At 45.2% G+C, this 18,864-nt stretch overlaps 1 protein-coding gene across 11 annotated transcripts in view; it reads right to left on the bottom strand.

Annotated features, from left to right (window-relative positions):
- PTPRT (protein tyrosine phosphatase receptor type T) overlaps window positions 1-15,105 on the bottom strand; it is a 469,312-nt gene extending 454,207 nt beyond the window's left edge. For 4 of the 11 annotated variants that reach the window (XM_061441420.1, XM_061441418.1, XM_061441419.1 and 1 more), the window contains exon 1: window positions 14,794-15,104. In XM_061441420.1, coding sequence (XP_061297404.1) covers window positions 14,794-14,863 — 70 coding nt within the window. In that variant the 5' untranslated portion in view covers window positions 14,864-15,104. Of the gene's footprint in view, window positions 1-14,793 lie in introns of all 11 variants that reach the window. The other 7 variants (XM_061441416.1, XM_061441421.1, XM_061441417.1 and 4 more) reach the window with 3 other exon arrangements.
- Between the last annotated feature and the right edge of the window lie 3,759 nt (window positions 15,106-18,864).

The following is an 18,864-nucleotide window of genomic DNA, read 5'->3' as shown; positions in this document are numbered from 1 at the left end:
AGCATCATAAAGTACTAGGCAAAGGGAAGGCTTTGACTCATGTTCATCTCCGAATACATTTTCTTTAAGTCATTTCCCTTGTGTAATTATACATATATTACAGATAATGTTCTTGCACTCAATTTGCCTCGCTATAAAATGGCGCTGTAAACATTTTCCTTCTCCTTAAGATCTTTGGAATCAAAGTTTGATCTGCAGAGAGGTATTCTGGGGAACAGCATTCAATACAACAAATAATTCATCTGCATTTACTTTCTTTTTAAAAGATTTAAGTGGAAGGAAGGGAGCAGAATGAGTCAAGGTCAAGTCCTACACAAATATCCGCTTGAATATGCGATTCCCACTTCCATTACCTTGTGCTATTTCATTACTGTATCCTATGGACATGTACAATCAATAAACCGTAGTTCAAGTTTCCTGGCTTCTGTTTTGTCCCAAGTTCCCATAAAAGAAAAGTGGTAAGTGCATTCTATTTCTGACCAATTAACTAAGGCATCTTCTGATACAGGCAGATACCCTGAAGAATGACATCCTTTCCTTCCCGAGTAAACTAGATGCCAATGAAATCTAAGTCCATGAAGCAAAAAGCAAATTCATTAATCCCACCATGCTTCTCCCAGATTTTTGTGACCTTCCACCAGCTGCTTCTATGACACAGAATTGTTTAGGTTGGAGAAGTCCAACCTTTATCCCAGCACTACCAGGGCCACCACTAACCCATATCCCCAGGTGCCACAACTACATCTATGTCTTTTAAATCCCTCTAGAGACAGTGACTGCAGCCCTGCCCTGGGCAGCCTGTTCCAATGCCTGAGCACCCTTTGGGGAAGGAATTGTTCCTCAGCTCCATCTAAACCTGCCCTGGTGCGGCTTGAGGCCCTTTCCTCTTGTCCCGTCCGTTGTTCCTTGGGATCAGAGCCCAGCCCCTCCTGGCTCCATCCTCCTGTCAGGCAGTTGTAGGGAGCGATCAGGTCCCCCCTGAGCCTTCTCTTCTCCAGACTGAACCCCCAGGTCCCTCAGCTGTTCCCCATCACACTTGTGCTCCAGGCCCTGCGCCAGCTCCATTCCCTTCTCTGGCCCTGCTCCAGCACCTCAATGTCTCTCCTGTAGTGAGGGGCCCAGAGCTGAACACAGGATTCGAGGTGCAGCCTCACCAGTGCCCAGCACAGGGGGACAGTCACTGCACTGGTCCTACTGGCCACGCTATTTATGATTTTCTAGAGATTTCAAGATCTTTGGTGTGCATTCTCAGCAGAGGATGCTTTAACTCACAGCAGCAGCTGACAGGACACTGATACACTCATGGCTGGTTGGAACGAGCTCAGGTACCAGCCTTGGGAAAACAAAACCCATGAGCTGATGGCAGCCCAATAACACTAGAAAAAACCCTTTGCTAGGGCTTCCCTTCTTTTACCAACAGCATGGCATAAAGACACCACAATGCTGTCTTCCCTCTATCAAACACATTTAACATTCAAATTGTGAGTCAGAAAACTGACAAAAAATCCACTTAGAAAAAGCTCTGCTAAAGCATTTTTAATTCCCGTTTTTCTCTTACCTTTTTACTCTTCATAGCCCTGAGTTGTTACAGTCAAGAATTTAGAGAGGATTCCTAAATAAATCTATTCACCTTTATGGCCTGAGAACAGGAATGGATCTGCATATTTATTAAGCATATGTATCTGAGCACACAGGCACACACACCTGCCGTGGTGCCACAGTAAATTCCTACAGCATAAGACTGATGGGCATTGCATTAACACATGGGAGGAATGAATGGCCACTATATATGGCTTGAAGTGGAAAGAGCAGAGTAAGGAAAATGAATTGGAAGCCTGAGGGTATAATGGAGAAAGTTTCGAAGAAACTCTTTTTTTCTCTTTAACACTGCAGTAAATACTGAGAACAATAGAATTAAAGTTAATTTTCAACAGACATGAATTCCCTGTGTTGACTGATAAAAAACACAGTCTCTTTCCTCACCTCCTTTCTTCTTTAATGGGACTCAAATAATCAGTTATTCAATTTAATTGCAGCAGCACTGGTTGCCCCACCCAGCTTTCTAATATTACAGTTAAAATGAACAAAACACAGGGTGACCTTAATTGCATACATGATGCTGGTTTGATTCAAACAAGACAAGTGCGCCATGAGGCACCCCCAGTAAATACATTCATAAACAATCATGAAGCCTCAAATCCCACTTCATTACAGTCCAACTGTCTGCTCACAGGTCAAGCCTAAGCCATAATACAGATCCTCCCAACTCTCCATGACCACCTTCCACAGGAGCCGGTTGCACAGTTCACTCTTCCAAAGTATCCAAACTTCTGCTTTTACTACTTTATCAATTCTGGGGTTGCACTGTACAACAAAAGAGGCAGGGTACTGCACAGTTATACACAGACCAGCTTGTGACTGCAAAGCAGCAGACAAAAGCCCCCACCAGTATACTCATGCAGCCAAAAAGAGAAGCCCCAAACTTATTCTCCAGCTCTTACTGGTGATGGGCTTGCTTATCACAAAGGGAAGAAAAAGGTAATGTTATTAATGGCAAGAAAAATCAAGCTTATCAAGCTTTCTGACAGGTATTAAATGCCCCAGCAGAAGGCTGTCCACAAAAACCTGTATAGATTTGACTTAAAAAAATATTACCTGGTCACGTACTTTCTTCTTGCCATGGGACCTCTTGTTGTTCTATGCAGGAGGTGGATGGTACTTACTGAATGAACAGCTATGCAATATTTGGTTTTATTCTTATCCTTAACTCCATGGCCCCATGCATTATTTACTGCATGCTATGCAAACTGATCTCCACAGGGAGCATTAATCATTTCCTTTCAGAGTTCACATAGAATTCACAAACAGATATGCACTCCCCAACCCACCTCACAGCACCACATCCAATCCTTCCCAATGTAGGGACCCAAAGAGATGAAGGAAGGATACCCATGTTAACTCCCATGTTCCCCATCTGAATCACCCAGGGATTTTCAGGGTCCTTGGGAATCTCTATCAATACCACACATGGGAAACACAGCAGCACCGATTTCAGCTGCAGACAGTACTTCTAAAGCCCTTCAGGATGTTACATCCAGGGCCTCAACCCAGGCCCTCCTGGGGCAACAGCTAGTGCTCACTTAACTTAAACAACCTTACCCAGCATCATTCAGGAGCTTTTCCACAGAAATAAGGCATCACTTTAACACTCCCCCTCTCTCCAACTCATACATTATGTACTTTTTTAGCACCTACATGTCATACATGGCACTTATAGCTGGAGTTTTGTCTTACTTGGGGGGGCTCTGGGGTTGTTTTGCTTTGTTTTTTTGAAATACCATGTTCCCTATTTGCCCCCGTGTTAGATCAAGTCTGAATACAGATTTGGGTGGGGGGAGTGGGAGGAATTTGGAAGGGGACATGAGGCAGTCATCCAAACTTAACTTCACCATAATGCTGCTCCTATTTAACAGATCTGCAACAGATAATCAGATGAATTAAAAACACAGTTGAGAAGCATTAGTATGTGTTAATAGCACTCACACTTACTATATGCTAAATACAGCATTCTCTCTTTTTCCTCCCTGTACCTCCTCCTCCTTTCCCTCTTCAGCACCACTATAAGGGATATCGAGGCAAAAAGCCTGCAGTGGATTACTTGTTTTCTGACAGAATGGAGTAGCTTTTTCCCTGTCTACACAAGGTAGTCAATTATTTTGTCCCGTCTAAATTAAAATGACTCTTGCAGCAGAGTTTCCACCATTTCTTTTGGGACATAGTCCCACAATCTCATGGATGTGCAATAAGATTTTCCTAGTGCTCAAAGTAAATTATTCTCTTGTTTTAATCTCATTCTATTACTCTTGATACACATCAAGTAATTCTCCCTTCTTGCCCTTCCTTTCCTCCGAGGTGCTCTCCCTTTCACAGCTCCATTCTCAGTTACAGCTCCAGAAGCTGAATGTATTTAGAGATTGCAAATCTTTGTTCAGAAGTGAAGAAACTGCTGTCACTTGTAGGTACTCTCAATACTTTGTCACTCTCAGGAATAAGATGATCTCCAGGGCTGAGGGGAATATTCCAGACAGGAAAAAATCCCAGACACACGCTTCTTTAAACCACATACACAGCAGGTGGCACATTCTGCCTTCGGTGTACTTGCCTCTTCGCAAATTCATATTCAGTTGCATGCAAATATGCTGTCAATTGTCAGCCCTCTCAATCTCAGCATTAATCACTCCCAGATTTCTCTCATCCACTCAAAATAACTTCGTATCTATTTACCCTGGATCTATATTGCAATACTTCCCAAGACTGGTGCCGAGTTTCTGCCTGGGATTCTTAATTCCAGCATTACTTCTCCAATTTGCAGGGTTTTAAAGTTCACCTGCTCTAAGAAAATAACTTACAAAAGAATTACTTCTGAATTTCTCCTGAATTTTAATAGGAATTGTATCTGAAGTCTGATTGTGAGGAATAATCTTTCTGCCAACACTTGCACTATGAGGAAGCAAGTTACAGGTTAATTATATGATCCAAGCACTCATTCTATATTCTCCTTGGAAATTCTGACATGAATTACGCTTGGCAAGCGGGATACGCTCCAAGCTTTGTCTTGTATTGACAATGCTTTTGCTGTTGCCTGCATGCTCAGGGTCCCAAACACCTGCAAGTCACCCTCAAGTCAGTAACCACTGGGAGTTATACTGAATGACACAAGGAAGTTCAGTACTTCTGTCAATTAAGCTCTCATTTCCTCAGCATTATTTTAGCAACAGCATCAGCAGAGATCATTGGGGGAAGGTGGGGGGAAATAGCTCTTTTCTGCTTTCTAACCATGCTCTTCATATCAACACAGGTATAAGGAAGCACTGGAAGGAAGAGAAAGCCTCTTAAAAAGGGAGTGATTTAATATAGACAACTGCCAAGTGACCTTCAAACGCCACCAAGACTTTGCTCCAAAACTTGTCTTCTCAGCCATTTGGGGAACTAATTTTTGTATTATTGCTAGAAAAGCATCAAAGTGCAAGAGTAAACCAGCTGTCCTAATGCAGCTATGCTCTGTGCGCTAATTCTTTACACCAAGCATGCACAGAAATGTTAACAAGCACGTTAGAAACTTTGGCACGTGGAACAGCTCTATAATAAAAGATGCAAAGATGGGAGTTTACTTTAAAAGGGTTATTTTTGCTTGGTAGGTTCATTTAAGGACAATTAATTATACTTTCTTATTTTTACAGGCTCTGGCCTTGGCAGTCTCCAGGGTTATTCCTGTGCCAGCAGAGGCAGCATGTTTGTTTATTACCAAGCTTCCCACTTCCCTGATTACTGCTATCACGTGCTGGTATCTGTTAGTACATACACCATCTCCCCGTTTTTAATCATAAAAACACATTGACTGTTTGCCTAAGAGACCCTACTGCTGACAAAACTCATTTATTCAGGAAGCTGGAAGGGTGTTACCACCAGTTTCATAGTAGGAACCCCTTTAAAATGCCCACATATCAGACTCCCTACAGAATTTATTGAAACCTATTATTTTATACTAGATTCTATGGATTTTTTTTTTGCCCCAGTTCATGCTGAAATGCTTGAATCTCAAGAACTGCAGGGGAACTGCTTGGTTTAGAACAGCTATTTTCCTACAAATCGATTTTCAGATCACATTTGTGGAAACTTTTCAACTGGTCCTGGATTTAATGAAATCATTTTTTTTCCACTTCCTTCTCCCACCAAAATTAAACAGCGGGTCCAATTCAAGTAGGCAGCATCCAAACAGTCAGCAGCATCCCTGGCAATAACTATACATACTCCTTGCACGCAGGAGTAACATGAAAGAACTGTCTGACTGCTGACAAAGAACCCAGGCGTTGCTATCTCCTCACCTGCCTTTTGCAGGCAGGATACCATGGGGCATCTCCGAGAGATCCATTTGCCCTAAAGGGAGTAAGTCAGGGCTGACAACCAACAGCCAGACCACAGGAGCACTGAGAGCTGGAAGCCACCAATCTGAAAGTCAAATTTAACAGAAGATGACATCTTGTTTAGCCAGATCCAGCAATGCAACAAAAGGCCTGCAGCAGACTTACACTGAAGTTGAAAATACAATTTTTTGAAGGGAAGGAGCAAAGATGAGGAATTGGCATTAGGTTGCTGATGAAAGCAACAACTTCCAGACATTTGAGTTTGGCTACTGCCCATCACATCTGGGCTGCTGGCATAGGTTCTGCACCAACCCCAGCGATACACCAAGGTACCCAGACATAGTTGCTATCCTAATTATAGGATGGTTTCTGTTGGAAGCCACCTTAAAGCTCCTCCAGTTCCAAGCCCTGCCATGGGCAGGGACACCTTCCACTAGAGCAGCTTGCTCCAAGCCCCTGTGTCCAACCTGCCCTTGAACACTGCCAGGGATGGGGCAGCCGCAGCTTCTCTGGGCACCCTGTGCCAGCGCCTCAGCACCCTCACAGGGAAGAAATGTTGAGCTACTCTGGTACAGACGGGGATGATGATCTTGTTTTTCAGAGGGCAAATGCACCAAAGTCTTCTCTTTTCTCACTCTTGTTCTTTTTCATTACCAAAATAAACAATGTGCAACTGTAGTGTGAACACAGGAACAGATCTCTGATGTACCATTTGAGCTACAGTAACAACAGATATGAATCTTGTACTTCTCTAAGCAAACCTTGAATGGGCTGCTAGTAAAAGCAAAATATCCGTATCAGTTTGGCTTGTGAAGAGATGTGATCAACCAGTTTGAGAAAACATCGTAAAATTAAGGGTTGACAGTAACACCTCAACTCGGCAGCCAGCATTTCAGCCTAAGGACCAAAATCTGCAGTCCTGAGCTCTGCAGCAATAACTTTGGTTGACAGTTAACTTGCAAGAAGGGAGACGACAATCTGATGGCAGTGCCAGCCATCCTCCCAGCCTGCAAGCATCAGGAACAGCAGCCAATTTCTGAGCTTTATTTCATGTCAGCTTCCTCACTCTTTCTAGCCTGTCAGGCTCCTCTTACCTTTCATATTTCTTTTCTTACTTGCTCCCTTCCTCTTCCTACTGCTATAATCTCATCATACCGCCCTCCCATCCCCTTCCCTGTAACTAACCCCCCACCCAAACATGCCAACATCTTGTCAGCTGCCACCCTTGCTGCTTGGCTGTGATGCTGCTCCCCTTTCTTCTGCTATTTCTCTCTCGTACAACTGCAAGATAAAAATGATCTTCAGGGTACAAAAATGAGTCATTTGTGCCTCTGAAGCACTTAACACAGTTGGCTCCTCAGATATTTCAAAGTTACTATACAATAAAGCAATCACTTCGGGTTTAATAAACAATAAAGAGGAAAAAAAGGACTTTCTATTAAAGATGCTCACTAGGAAAGATGACTTGATATAGTTACAGGCGGACAATTGCCCATCAAGTCCAGAATGAGAGTGAATGTAAGCTTACATACACACCCAACCTAAAGGCTGGAGAAAGCAGGTCCCCTGCTAGAACAGAAATGCAGGTACACACACCTCTTGCAAAGAGATGGAGCTGCGTGGAAAACACTAGAAATAGCTTGTGAATGTTTGTATCTGTGCTTTTCACTTCTTAGGAACTGAAAAGAGAGAGACACCAACCAGTGCAGCCAAGTGTGGAACTGCTTGGTTTGTTGTGGGGAGGGCTGGGTTGGTTTGGGGGTTTTGCTTGGTTGGGGTTTTGTTTAAAACACACTTCTTACAGTCACACACCTCTGAAAAAGTATCAAAACGTGAAATATCTTGCCAAGAAACAACTGACTGTGGAAGAAAGGCATTACACTGGCACTTTCATCAACAACTGTTTCTATTAAAGCACTGAATTCACACCTAGAAATGCTGCTAGCACATAAATGGGTGTGCATTGACAGAAAATCCCTGTTCTGGAGAAATGAACCATCAAGTGCAGCAGCTTCCCATCTTGCTGACAGAAGTGCTCTTCTGCTTATCCAGCAAGTATTGCTGCAATTCCAGTAAGTTTCTAAAGGAAGGAAGACCCACCTATAGAGCAGCTAAATTGCTTTAACTCCCTCCTCACACCCCTGCTTCCCCTTCATGCCCTGCTTCTACCAGCTGGGCACAGCCGTGTCATATGCTTTCTGTCAAGGCATAGTTTTACCAGCTTCAGCATCTTTTCAAATAAACAGAATATAGCACCAAGACCACTCTCATCCCTGTGCTTTCTCATTAAATAAAGAACCTGAAAGCACACTTCACACAAAAGTTGTCTTTGCTTATTTTGGCCTCCCCTGCCTCCGTTATTGAGGGGCTGAGTTTTGAGCTGATACTAAGGGAATGAAGGCTCACACAGACACACAGATTAAGGTCTTTTCAGTAACAGCAACAAATTCAGCAGTACTGAAGTCAAAAGCACATTTCTAGATCATCCCCAGTACAGGACAAAGCCCTACTTCTGCTTAAGCAGGACATAATGATGTTTTCTTCAAATACAAAGAGAGAAGGATTGACCCTCTCACATTAAAAAATAGATAAACCATGGATTAAGTTGTAACACTCTTTATGTTGTTGTTCTTTACAACATCACAGAGAAGTATTGAAGCAGCCCTCTTCTGCTCAATGCACAGTTGAATTAGCAGCCAAGAGCTGCTTCCCAGTGATTTAACAGAGTCATTACCCAGGAATGAAGCTAAGACTGACAAGAATTGTACGTGATAAAAAGAAATGTGGTAAAAATCCACTTCCTCTGTTAGATTGGCTCTGAAGATGTTTCAGCTAACAAAACATGAGATATGGGTTACTTTGAGCATTGCCACTACGAAGGAAGCAGCACAGCTGTATAGAGGTTTGCATAACTACAGGTTGCTCAGGCTGCAGCACTGATCTGTGCCCACCCATTAGCAGCAGCTGTCAAACCCCACAGCCCTTCTGCAGGATGAGCTCAAAAACACTAAGGCACAAGAGCCAGGTCCCATCCTCCCAAAATTCATAAGCAGCTCAATCATTCTTAACTCCATGAGCTGCGCCACAAACACAGCAGAACTCGCCAAATTGGCTTGAATTTCCAAGCCCACGGTCACAGAGAGATCTCTCAGGAGAAAGGAAGAAACCAAGCTACTGGCCTTGGATTGATTTACAAGCACTAGTTAAAAGAAGAAAGCCAGAGGAGACCAAGCACTACGTAGGTTCACTCTTCCTGGGGTTTCTTGCCCTGTTTACCAGCTCTGCTCACAGGTGGATATTGCACTCCCCAGAATTACATCAGCTTTAACTGTGGCACTAAGTAATAGTTGGAGTCTTCTTTCTTCAAAGGTCCTTGTTTTCTTTAACTGACTTTGTAGCATTTTCTTCTGGGACAGTCAGTGCCCTACCATCCAGCATGCAAAGCATCCGACATCTCTGAACAGTGCTAAGATAGATGGGATGTATTTTTTGGATATTAAAAAACAAGTGTGTCTGATTAAATGATATATAGTCTGATTAAGACATAGTAATTGCCTCCTCTACCATGAAGATATATGATCTTTAGAGCGTGCAATAATGAACACTAGAAGCAAATGCTTGTTTTGCAATTACGAGCGTACAGACAGGGCCAGTTTGAAACAAGTTCTTATCGATGCCATCAATAGCAGTCACCTTCTTTGTGTGGCTGCTCTGGCATACTTAGAGTTGCTCTGTCCTCTGAGTCTGCCTGGAAGGAGCAGAGTGGTGGGAGGCAAGTGGCATTCAAAAGTAAAAGGCAATACAAGACTAGGAAGGTGATAGGTCAAGAAATGGGTAAGGATTTCCCACAAAAAAAAAAAAAAAAAAAGGAGAATGTCATCCAAATGAAATACCCAGGTAGTGCTAACCAGCACAGCAGGAGAACACCATCAGAAGGAAAATTAGAAACCTAAAAATCCCAGCCTGGTTTGTGTTGGAAGAGATCTTAAAGCTCATCCAGTTCCAACCCCTGCCACGGGCACGGACCCCTTCCACTAGAGCAGCTTGCTCCAAGCCCCTGTGTCCAACCTGCCCTTGAACACTGCCAGGGATGGGGCAGCCACAGCTTCTCTGGGCACCCTGTGCCAGCACCTCAGCACCCTCACAGGGAAGAGCTTCTGCTTAAAAGCTCATCTCAATCGCCAGCGCCCCCCCCCCCCCCGGCAGATTAAAGCCATTCCCCTTGTCCTATCCCTACGTGCCCTTATGTTTCCTTAGAGAACTAGGAAACATGAGTGGTACCAGTAAAAAAAAGTGACTTTGGCTTAAGTAAGCCAATACCACTCCATGAAAAGTTCAAGAAATATCATAAGAAGTCCAGCATATTCTTTTCTAAGAATGACACCACAGAGTCAATAAATGTCAACTCACAAGCCATGATTTGTGCTACTGGGGCAATGGGAAACACAGGTTTCTTGCACTGCAGCAGGAAATCTGGGCTACAGCTTGGCTCAGTTTACAACAGCAGGTGACCTCTAGACGCTGCTGCTGTTTAGAATATCTGCCAGAAAAGCCTCATCTATGAGCATACCTCCAAGCACGTTTTAGAAGCTTCATTACATGTTTTATCTATGCGTTACCAGACACTGAGGAAATAGACTGAAGCAGTTTCCATACAAAATTAAGAAGTCTCTAAAGGACATAGGCTTTATATAGCAATACTCACACACACTCCTGCTGCTCATCACCCAAACATCATAAGAGTTTTTATGAATGTTAACTAGGCTTCAGTATTTCTATGGCAAACCAGATAAGTATCATCACTCTTATTGCTCAGATCAGTGAGCAAACCCATATATACCTCAAGCAGATATTGGCAGGTGGGTTTTGGATGACTTCTGCCTTTTTCTTTTTTTTTTTTAATTAGGGCTATATTAAATCAGTCACAAATTTACTCAGTGCCAAAATATTTAAGCTCCAGTGCTAACGTTGCACACCTCTGCATTCTGCATGCAGCACTTTCCATTCAAGCAAAGAATAAAACCTGCCAATACACTTTTACCTCATTTATAAAATTATAATGAAAATTACCACAGGCATAAAACAACTATTATGATAAATAACGAGCTTTAAAAAAAGCCATACACATACAGAGAGAGAATCAGAGACACTGATCCTTCTATGCTGAATGTTATTCAAAAGGAGGATTGTCAGCACAGTGCTCAACAGATCGATTTATTTCCCTTTCTGCTCCCCACTTAACTGGATTTTATGTACAAAAGTAATTGTTCCTATAAGAACCAACCCATGTCCATATCTTTTGAGGTTCAAAGCCTCAGACCTACATCTTTGCCACTATTTGGGTTTCCATGGTAACAGATGATGGTGCCTTCTAAAAAGAAATACTATCATATTCTGCAATAAGTGTCCCAAATCATTCCCATAATATAAATGAAAGCCAGAGCATATGGGCCTGCACAGAGGGCGTAACAGACTAAAATAGGACAATTAAACAGGGAAAGCTGTGGTGAGAGACTTTCAGAAGGGTGGATGGTAAAAAACAGGGCTCTGAAATGCAGCGAGAAGAGAATATCACTCAAAGAGTTACAAATGCCTTTATACACACAGTGACCTTTCCTTGCCACCGTGGAAACAGGCACTTTCACAATATCACCTTTTTAATATTAATTGTTTATGTGCTAGAAAACAAATCAAGCAGCCAGGAGTGAAAAATAAAGTGGGATTGTAGCGCTAACAGCTCCCCAGAGGGAGTGAAAAGTGATTATTGAGTTAAATGGCTGCATTGTTAACAGTTGCCACACAGAGTAGCTTGCTGAGGGAGATCCCGTTTTTCATTGCCAATTTACTGACGGCAAAATCTGCGAGTAAATGAACTCCAAGGAAATTAATTCACCTTCCCCCAAAAATTCCCTCCCCGCCTGCTCCCCTTTCATCTTCTTTCTTCCCTAGACAAACCGTGTGTAACAAGCTAGTGGTTTGCCGCAACTTTAAGATGTGGCAGCTCTACTTGAAAGCAGCCAGCTACATGTCTATCTAAACACCCAGGAGCATCCACAGTAAAACTAGGAGCAATACAAGGGGGAAATAAAGCAAACACTGGTATCAGAAGAAAACCAAGTGTCAAAGTAAGCTAGTGTTCAGGTGAACAGACCCAATGTAAACCCACTGTCCTACTTTCCCCCCGAATGCTTTCTCACAGCTGCGCATGACTTTAATCTCTCTATTCTCCACTCTGTTGTGCTAAAAACACACACAAACCAGACAGCAACTGCAAGAATATCCCACAGATCTGGAGGGGGGGAGAAAAAATGCACATGTGCTTTAAGGAAAAAACTTCCCCATAAGCAAAGTTCCTTAGTTTGTGAAACCTTGATAGAACTGGCAATTGCTAGAGCTAACTGGTGTTATTTCTGTCTCTTCTATGGGATAGTGGAGGAATTAGATTAGTAGCTGACCCTAAAGCTAACAAAAAGTGTAGAACCTCAAAAGCATATCTCCAGTTACAAATAAATACAGCGACTGCAGGCAACGGAAAGTAATTGCTGGGGAGGAGAGTTGGAAATCGAGCAGTACAGAAATCACAAGGAAATAACCTTTAACCAGCTCCCTCAGTGTGAAACCAGGTATTCCTGAACAAAGCCATCGGCGTTCTGCTGTCACTGTGTAGTATTCCTAATTTTATATGCCGTGGATAATATGAAGAAGCATCAGCATCAGCTGTGCAAGCTGGGTCAGAATAGAATACCACGTTGCCTTGACTTGTGTCTTTCCTACTTCTTAGCTCACTACCATGTAAGAAAATAAATACGAAAACTCAGCCAACTTCTCGCACAGCGATTTTTTGGGATGTTTAACAAAAGGCTGCTGAATAAACGCGTTAAGCTTTGAAAAAGAATCGGACGGGAGCTATTTGCATCCTAATAGTTATGGAGACAGCACCACCCCATGGAAGATGCGAAAAGGCACAGGTGGCCGTAGCGAGTCTCCAAACTTCAGTGAAATGTTACAGACAGCGCGCATCTGAAAAACTTTGCTTTTTACCATAAAAATATCAGCTCTATGGACAGAGACCAGACCACGACACTTCAAGCCACTCAATACAGTCTAAGAGGAGCAAACTTTCTTTTATAGCCAATAAAAGCAGCTCAGAAAACATTTTTTCAAATGAGCTCCTCTCTGAATGGTAAGCAGTGGACTCAAATAGGGGGTAGGAGGCAGTAAGAACTAGGAAACCTCGCGGTCACTATTCCCACTGAATAGATGATTCAAACAGAATATTTCATGGCTATATATAAATAATGACAACATCTGGCCAATCCTTCAATGTGCATGTGTTTAGCTCAAACGGCTCATACTGCATCTGAGGGCAGTAACGATGGAAAGTGGGGTTTACTCCCTTAAAGTTTGATATTTTCACAGGACACTCTTCTTTCTAAGCATCTGGGTAAATGAGTCACCAAAAGGCAAATATCTAATATCAACTGGTATGGCAAATGTCAAGAACATGAACATACATCTGGAAGAGAGAAAAAACATAGCTCCGCATATTGCTTACTCAACGAAGCAGCTATCGAACTAGGTTAGATTTCCCAGCCTTTCTAATAAATCTGGGGATCTGTGCAGTTGCCTAGCAATGTAGACAAGATACCAAGGGGGTGTCGCACCGGGCAGGATTGATGACAGCAGCTACTTCACTGAGCTGAGCCTCCCGGAGCCCTTCGCACGCCCGTTGGCTTTAGAGCCAGGCTGGACCCAATAGGGGTTACACGAGCTCCGGCTGCCCTGCATCTACGACCCTCGGCACTATTTCTGTCTTAAAGAAGCAAGACGAAGTCATTTGAGCTGTCTCAGTCTTAATTAAGAAAAATCTTTTGCTGTTTGAGACCATCTAAACTTAGTTTCCAACCTCCAACGTGCCCGAGCCACAAGCACTGAGATTTATTCCTGGCAATGCTGGACAGGGAATTTTTACTTGTCATAGATATAGGTGGAAAAAAAATGATTTAAATAAAAAATGGAAAAAAAAAAGAAAAAAATAACTTTGAAAAGCTTAATACATGAAGTCAGGAGAGAAGAAAGTTACAACTAATTTTTTTCACGTAAAGAAAAAGCTGCAGTGAGAAAATTAATGGCGTATTACAAAAGCCAAGTGAAAAACAAGACAACGCATATCTTTGGTACAAAATAGCACAAAAGGAGAAAAAGAGCTCTATAAGCACCTGTTATCTTCAAGTAATTCAACCTATGCCTAAAGAAACTCGCAGGAGAGTGAAAATAGCTGGCTACTATTACTGTCCACATGCCAGGAGAGAAGAGTATTCCTCAGCAGAGTGACAGGGAAAGTGCCAACTAGGAAGGGGCCGGTCCAAGTAGCTGAGCCCACCGAGAAAGTTATTGAGCTGCGAGATACAAGGGGAGAAAAAGCTGCCGCTAAACTTGTGAAAACAGCCCCGAGCCCCTTCGCCTGGCTGGAGGAAGAGAGGCAGCGGCTCCTCCGAGCTGCCCATCCCCGGGAGCTGACTGCCTCGGAAAGCCTCTTCACCACAGAGAGGGCTCAGCGGTGGTCAATCCAAGCACAAAGGCGCTGCTTCCACCTCCAATCGCATCAATATCCCGCGGACCGGGCCCCCCACCCGCCGCTGCCCGCAGCCCTGTAGGGTCAGCAACAGAAACCCCCGGGCTCCGGGGACCGACTCCCAGGGCGACCGGTCCTTCCCCCGCCGCCTTCCCGAGCCGTTCTCGTGCCGCCCTGCCTGCCCCGGGGCTCCCCGCAAGCCCGGGGAAAGGGACCGCTGCCGTCCCCGGGGCCGCACGCCCCGCCGCGGGGGATGCACCCGGGGAGCCGGTCAGTCAGCGCGGCGGCACTCACCTGCGAAAACCTGTCCGTGCGCCTTGGGCAAGAGCTGCAGGAGGAAGAGGATCGCAGCGGCGCTGGTCATCCTTCCCCGGAGTTCAGCTGCCCCCCACGCTGCTGCGCTGCCTCTGCCTGCCCGCGAACATCGCCCGCATCGGCGGCGCGGAGCCGCGGCGCTGCTCGGAGGAGCCGCCGAAGTGGCGGCGGGCGGCGCAGGGAGCGGGCGGGAGGCGGGAGGCAGCGAGCCCCCCCTCACCAAGCCCAGAACTGGCCGCGCCCGCGCTAAGCCGGCCCCGCCGCCCCACTACGGTGAGGGGCGCGACCCAACCCTCCCGCGGGTTAAAAGGCTTCTGCAGGGGCTGGGGTGTGTGCGTGTGTGTGTGTGTGTTAATTCCTAATCAAGCCCAGCTGCGCACACCGGAGTCTCCCACCGGCGGCAGCTGGAGCACAGCGCCGTGGCAGGCAGTGCCGGCTCCCAGCTCCTGCCCTGCTTCCAGCGGGAATGGGGAGTGAACGAGGAGAACGGCGTTAACCGGAGGATGGAGAGTGCGGCTGAGCCCGGGGATGAGGATAGGAATAGAAACGGGAAGGAAAGAGAAGCCACCCTCTGCTAGAACCCGGCGGTGGGAAACGGTGGGCTCCGAGGGTCTTTTGTGCGAGCGGCGGTTGGGAACAGCGGGAGGCGGTTGCAGCTGAAAATACTCATTGTCATGATTATTCACTTTACTTTCGAGTTAACTGCTAAATACCTCATCGCGCACCGCTGCGCACCGAGGCTTTATACACAGGTGAAGGCACAAGCTTGAACAAACCCCTAATAATTGCTTATTGCACCGGCAAGTTCTTCACCCAAACAGCGTGCCCCTCGTAAGAGAAAAAGAAGCACAAAGTAGATGAATCAATACCGATAAACCACCTGAGCTCGGATTTGCACACTGGAAGGAAGTGGATGAATACCCGGCTAAAGCATCCGTGTAACCACCAGCACCACTGGGGGATGTTAGCACCTCAGCTCGCAACAGAAATGCCAGAGGTGCCGGGCACGAGTAATTCACGTTTCCCAGCACACCGCTTTCCCGTTACACCCAGCGCTGCTGCCGCCAGCGTCCCAGCTCCCGTCCCAGCTCCCTTTCCCTCTCAGCCCTGGCCAGGAGCAGCCCGCAGGGGGGGGTGTTGTACCGGCGGTGGCCCCGCTCTCGCGCGGAGCCTCCCGAGCGCTGGAACCTGGCCCAGCGCACGGGCTCTCACCAGCACGAAGAGCTCTCTCGTCCCAGTGAGTTATCCTAACCCTGGCCCTGGCCCAAACCAGGGCAGGAACTAGGCCGTTAACACCGAATTGTACTTAAAACTACTGGTGTGTATTTAACATGAGAGCTCCGGACACTTAAAAGTCACACAGGAAGGTTGAAGATTATTTCCTTCATACTTGTTTGAGCAAGTCCAGAGGAGGCCATGGAGATGCTGCGAGGGCTGGAGCAGCTCTGCTCTGGAGCCAGGCTGAGAGAGCTGGGCTGGGGCAGCCTGGAGAAGAGAAGGCTCCTGAAGGGGAGACCTGAGAGCAGCTCCAGTGCCTAAAGGGGCTGCAGGAAACCTGGAGAGGGGCTTGGGACAAGGGATGTAGGGACAGGCCAAGGGGAATGGCTTGAACCTGCCAGAGGGGAGACTTGAGATGAGCTCTTAGGCAGAAGCTCTTCCCTGTGAGGGTGCTGAGGCGCTGGCACAGGGTGCCCAGAGAAGCTGTGGCTGCCCCATCCCTGGCAGTGTTCAAGGGCAGGTTGGACACAGGGGCTTGGAGCAAGCTGCTCTGGTGGAAGGGGTCCCTGCCCGTGGTGCAGATTGGAACTGGATGAACTTTAAGGTCCCTTCAACCCAAACCAGTCTGGGATTCTGGGATTCTTTTAGGGCTCAGTTCAGGGCCCATCCTGACAGACTCTCTTGCCTGAGACAGATCTCGCCTTGGTGAAGGAACCCATTGGAAGCACTGTGCCCTCTCCTGCACAGTTGCAAGGAGAGTGAGGTTCTGGGGCTGAGCCATGGCATCCTGAGTGTAGGAGGGAGACAGAGCACTCAGCTGGAAGTGCAGGGAGGGTGCTTGCTTGCCAACACCAAGCACAGGTCTAGCTGCGCCCTGACGAGCTCACTTTCAATGACCAGAAAGGACTGTGGTCATTGATGAGGCTTGTGGTTTGAGCACTGGAGCACCAAGTTTGGCATTTTGAAATCACCATTGAAGAGCTTCACATTGCATCATTTGTTCGGTGAAGTGCAAGCATTACCTTGCTAGCCAATGGAGACAACCTCAGTTTGCAACTGATACTCTCCCCTCAGAAGTATTCAGCACCCCTACCCAGAGCTGAGGTTCAGAGGTCCACATATCTCACTCAAAACCAAATCTCCCCCAGTCCAAAAAAGCCTTCCAACAACCAAAGTGTGCTCCTTTCTTTAGGCATTAGCATCACCTATACAATTATGACATGCTGCTATCTTTTGTTGAGCATAAGGATGATCATGAACAAGCATACAGTTGGAAATAAAGGGCAAGCAGAGAACAGAACAGCAAAAAGAAAGAAAATACCACTAAATACTCTTCTGGGTAGTAGAAAGGATCCAGCCCTCACAGTAGGCACAGTCAGAAACTGCTGGAATATTCTTTCATATCAAGTCAAATGCTTGGACAAAAAGACCAGAGAGTCTTGAAACACAGAGATGTTGCTGGTAAGAAGCGAAGCAAATGGCAGCAAAGAACAAGCTGTAAAAAATGAACCTGAAATCACCAGCTGTTTCCATAAAAACTAAATGGGAAGTAACAACAGCAAGTCTGGAATTTGTGTTCAGAATGACAAAAAATTGATAAACTAAGTGATTTCCTGAGATGCAAGCTGCTGAGGGAGTGGAAGGCAGAGAAGCTTAGTACTTCTCCCAAAGAAAGGTGTCAACCTAAGAAAAAGCATCATAATACTTACGGAGACAGCACCATAAGCAAGGTGAAGAAAGGCAGAAGATCCTTACCTCTAACTAGATAAAGCAGAAAAAAGTTAGAAATAAGCAATCTACAAGAGTCTGGAAAAAAGACTGATCAGAAGAGACAATTATGCCCTAGATATCAAATAGTGTGAAGCCACATACTAGGCTGAACTAAATCAGGCTTTAAAGCCTTATAAAGGATTGCCTGAGCTAAAAACCATTTTCTTGGGAGAGAGGAAAGCAAAGAATGAGATAAGATACAGGATGACTGCAGCGAGGACAGGATAAGCTAAAATTAGGCGATATTAGACAAAAAACCCAAACCCTGAAGTGAGTATTTCAGTTAACAGCAGCACTGAGCTGGTAATAATCTTAAGTGCTGAACAACAAGCACAGTATGAACTCTGGAGCCACTTATCTTCCCACAGTGTGCAAGACCTTTAGTAGAATAAACTATGGAGGAATAAGGATGTAGAGCTAAACAACAAAAAAAAAAAGTTTAAAATACAGTGTGGATATTCCAATGGAAATTGGGCAGATCCAACCTTAAAAAGACCACCTCAAAGCAGCACCGCACAACACAGGCTGTTTTGTAAATGAAACGAATATGATCAGGTCACATCTATCAACGTTTTCCCAGATCTTCCAATTGAATGGCACCCAGGAAAACAGGCAGTATTGCAGAAAGCACATGCAGCAGTGAACTGCCCTAAAAGAGAAAGGGACCAAGGCTGGGCAAGCAGAGATCACAGAGATGCGAATGTAATGGTAAGGTACTTCTACAGCCACCTTAAAGTTCAAACCTTTACATTAATACCATGGGTTGACTTGTAAGGGAATGTACTGATGGCAAAGTCATAGATGTTTGTAACACAAGAGGATCAAAACAGTCTTCCAGAGTCATCATCTTTGAGAATTGAATGGATGATGGTTGGATGAAATGCAACTATGACAAAAAGTTGTATCACTGGAGAAGGACAGTGAGAAAACATGTTGTGTATTATGTATTAGTTCAAAATAAACAGACATACCATCAGTATAACTCACTGACAGTCAAGGGAACCTCTGAAATTCAAACAGGGCCGTAAGATTGGTTCAGTGATAAACCACCAAGAAAGATAC

This window comes from Pezoporus flaviventris, unplaced genomic scaffold (genome assembly GCF_033815535.1).
Source record: "Pezoporus flaviventris isolate CSIRO_AGI_PZ_B2104156 unplaced genomic scaffold, CSIRO_AGI_Pfla_v1 ptg000213l, whole genome shotgun sequence".
NCBI lineage: Eukaryota > Metazoa > Chordata > Aves > Psittaciformes > Psittacidae > Pezoporus > Pezoporus flaviventris.
This window is presented reverse-complemented; position numbering and strand designations above follow the sequence as displayed.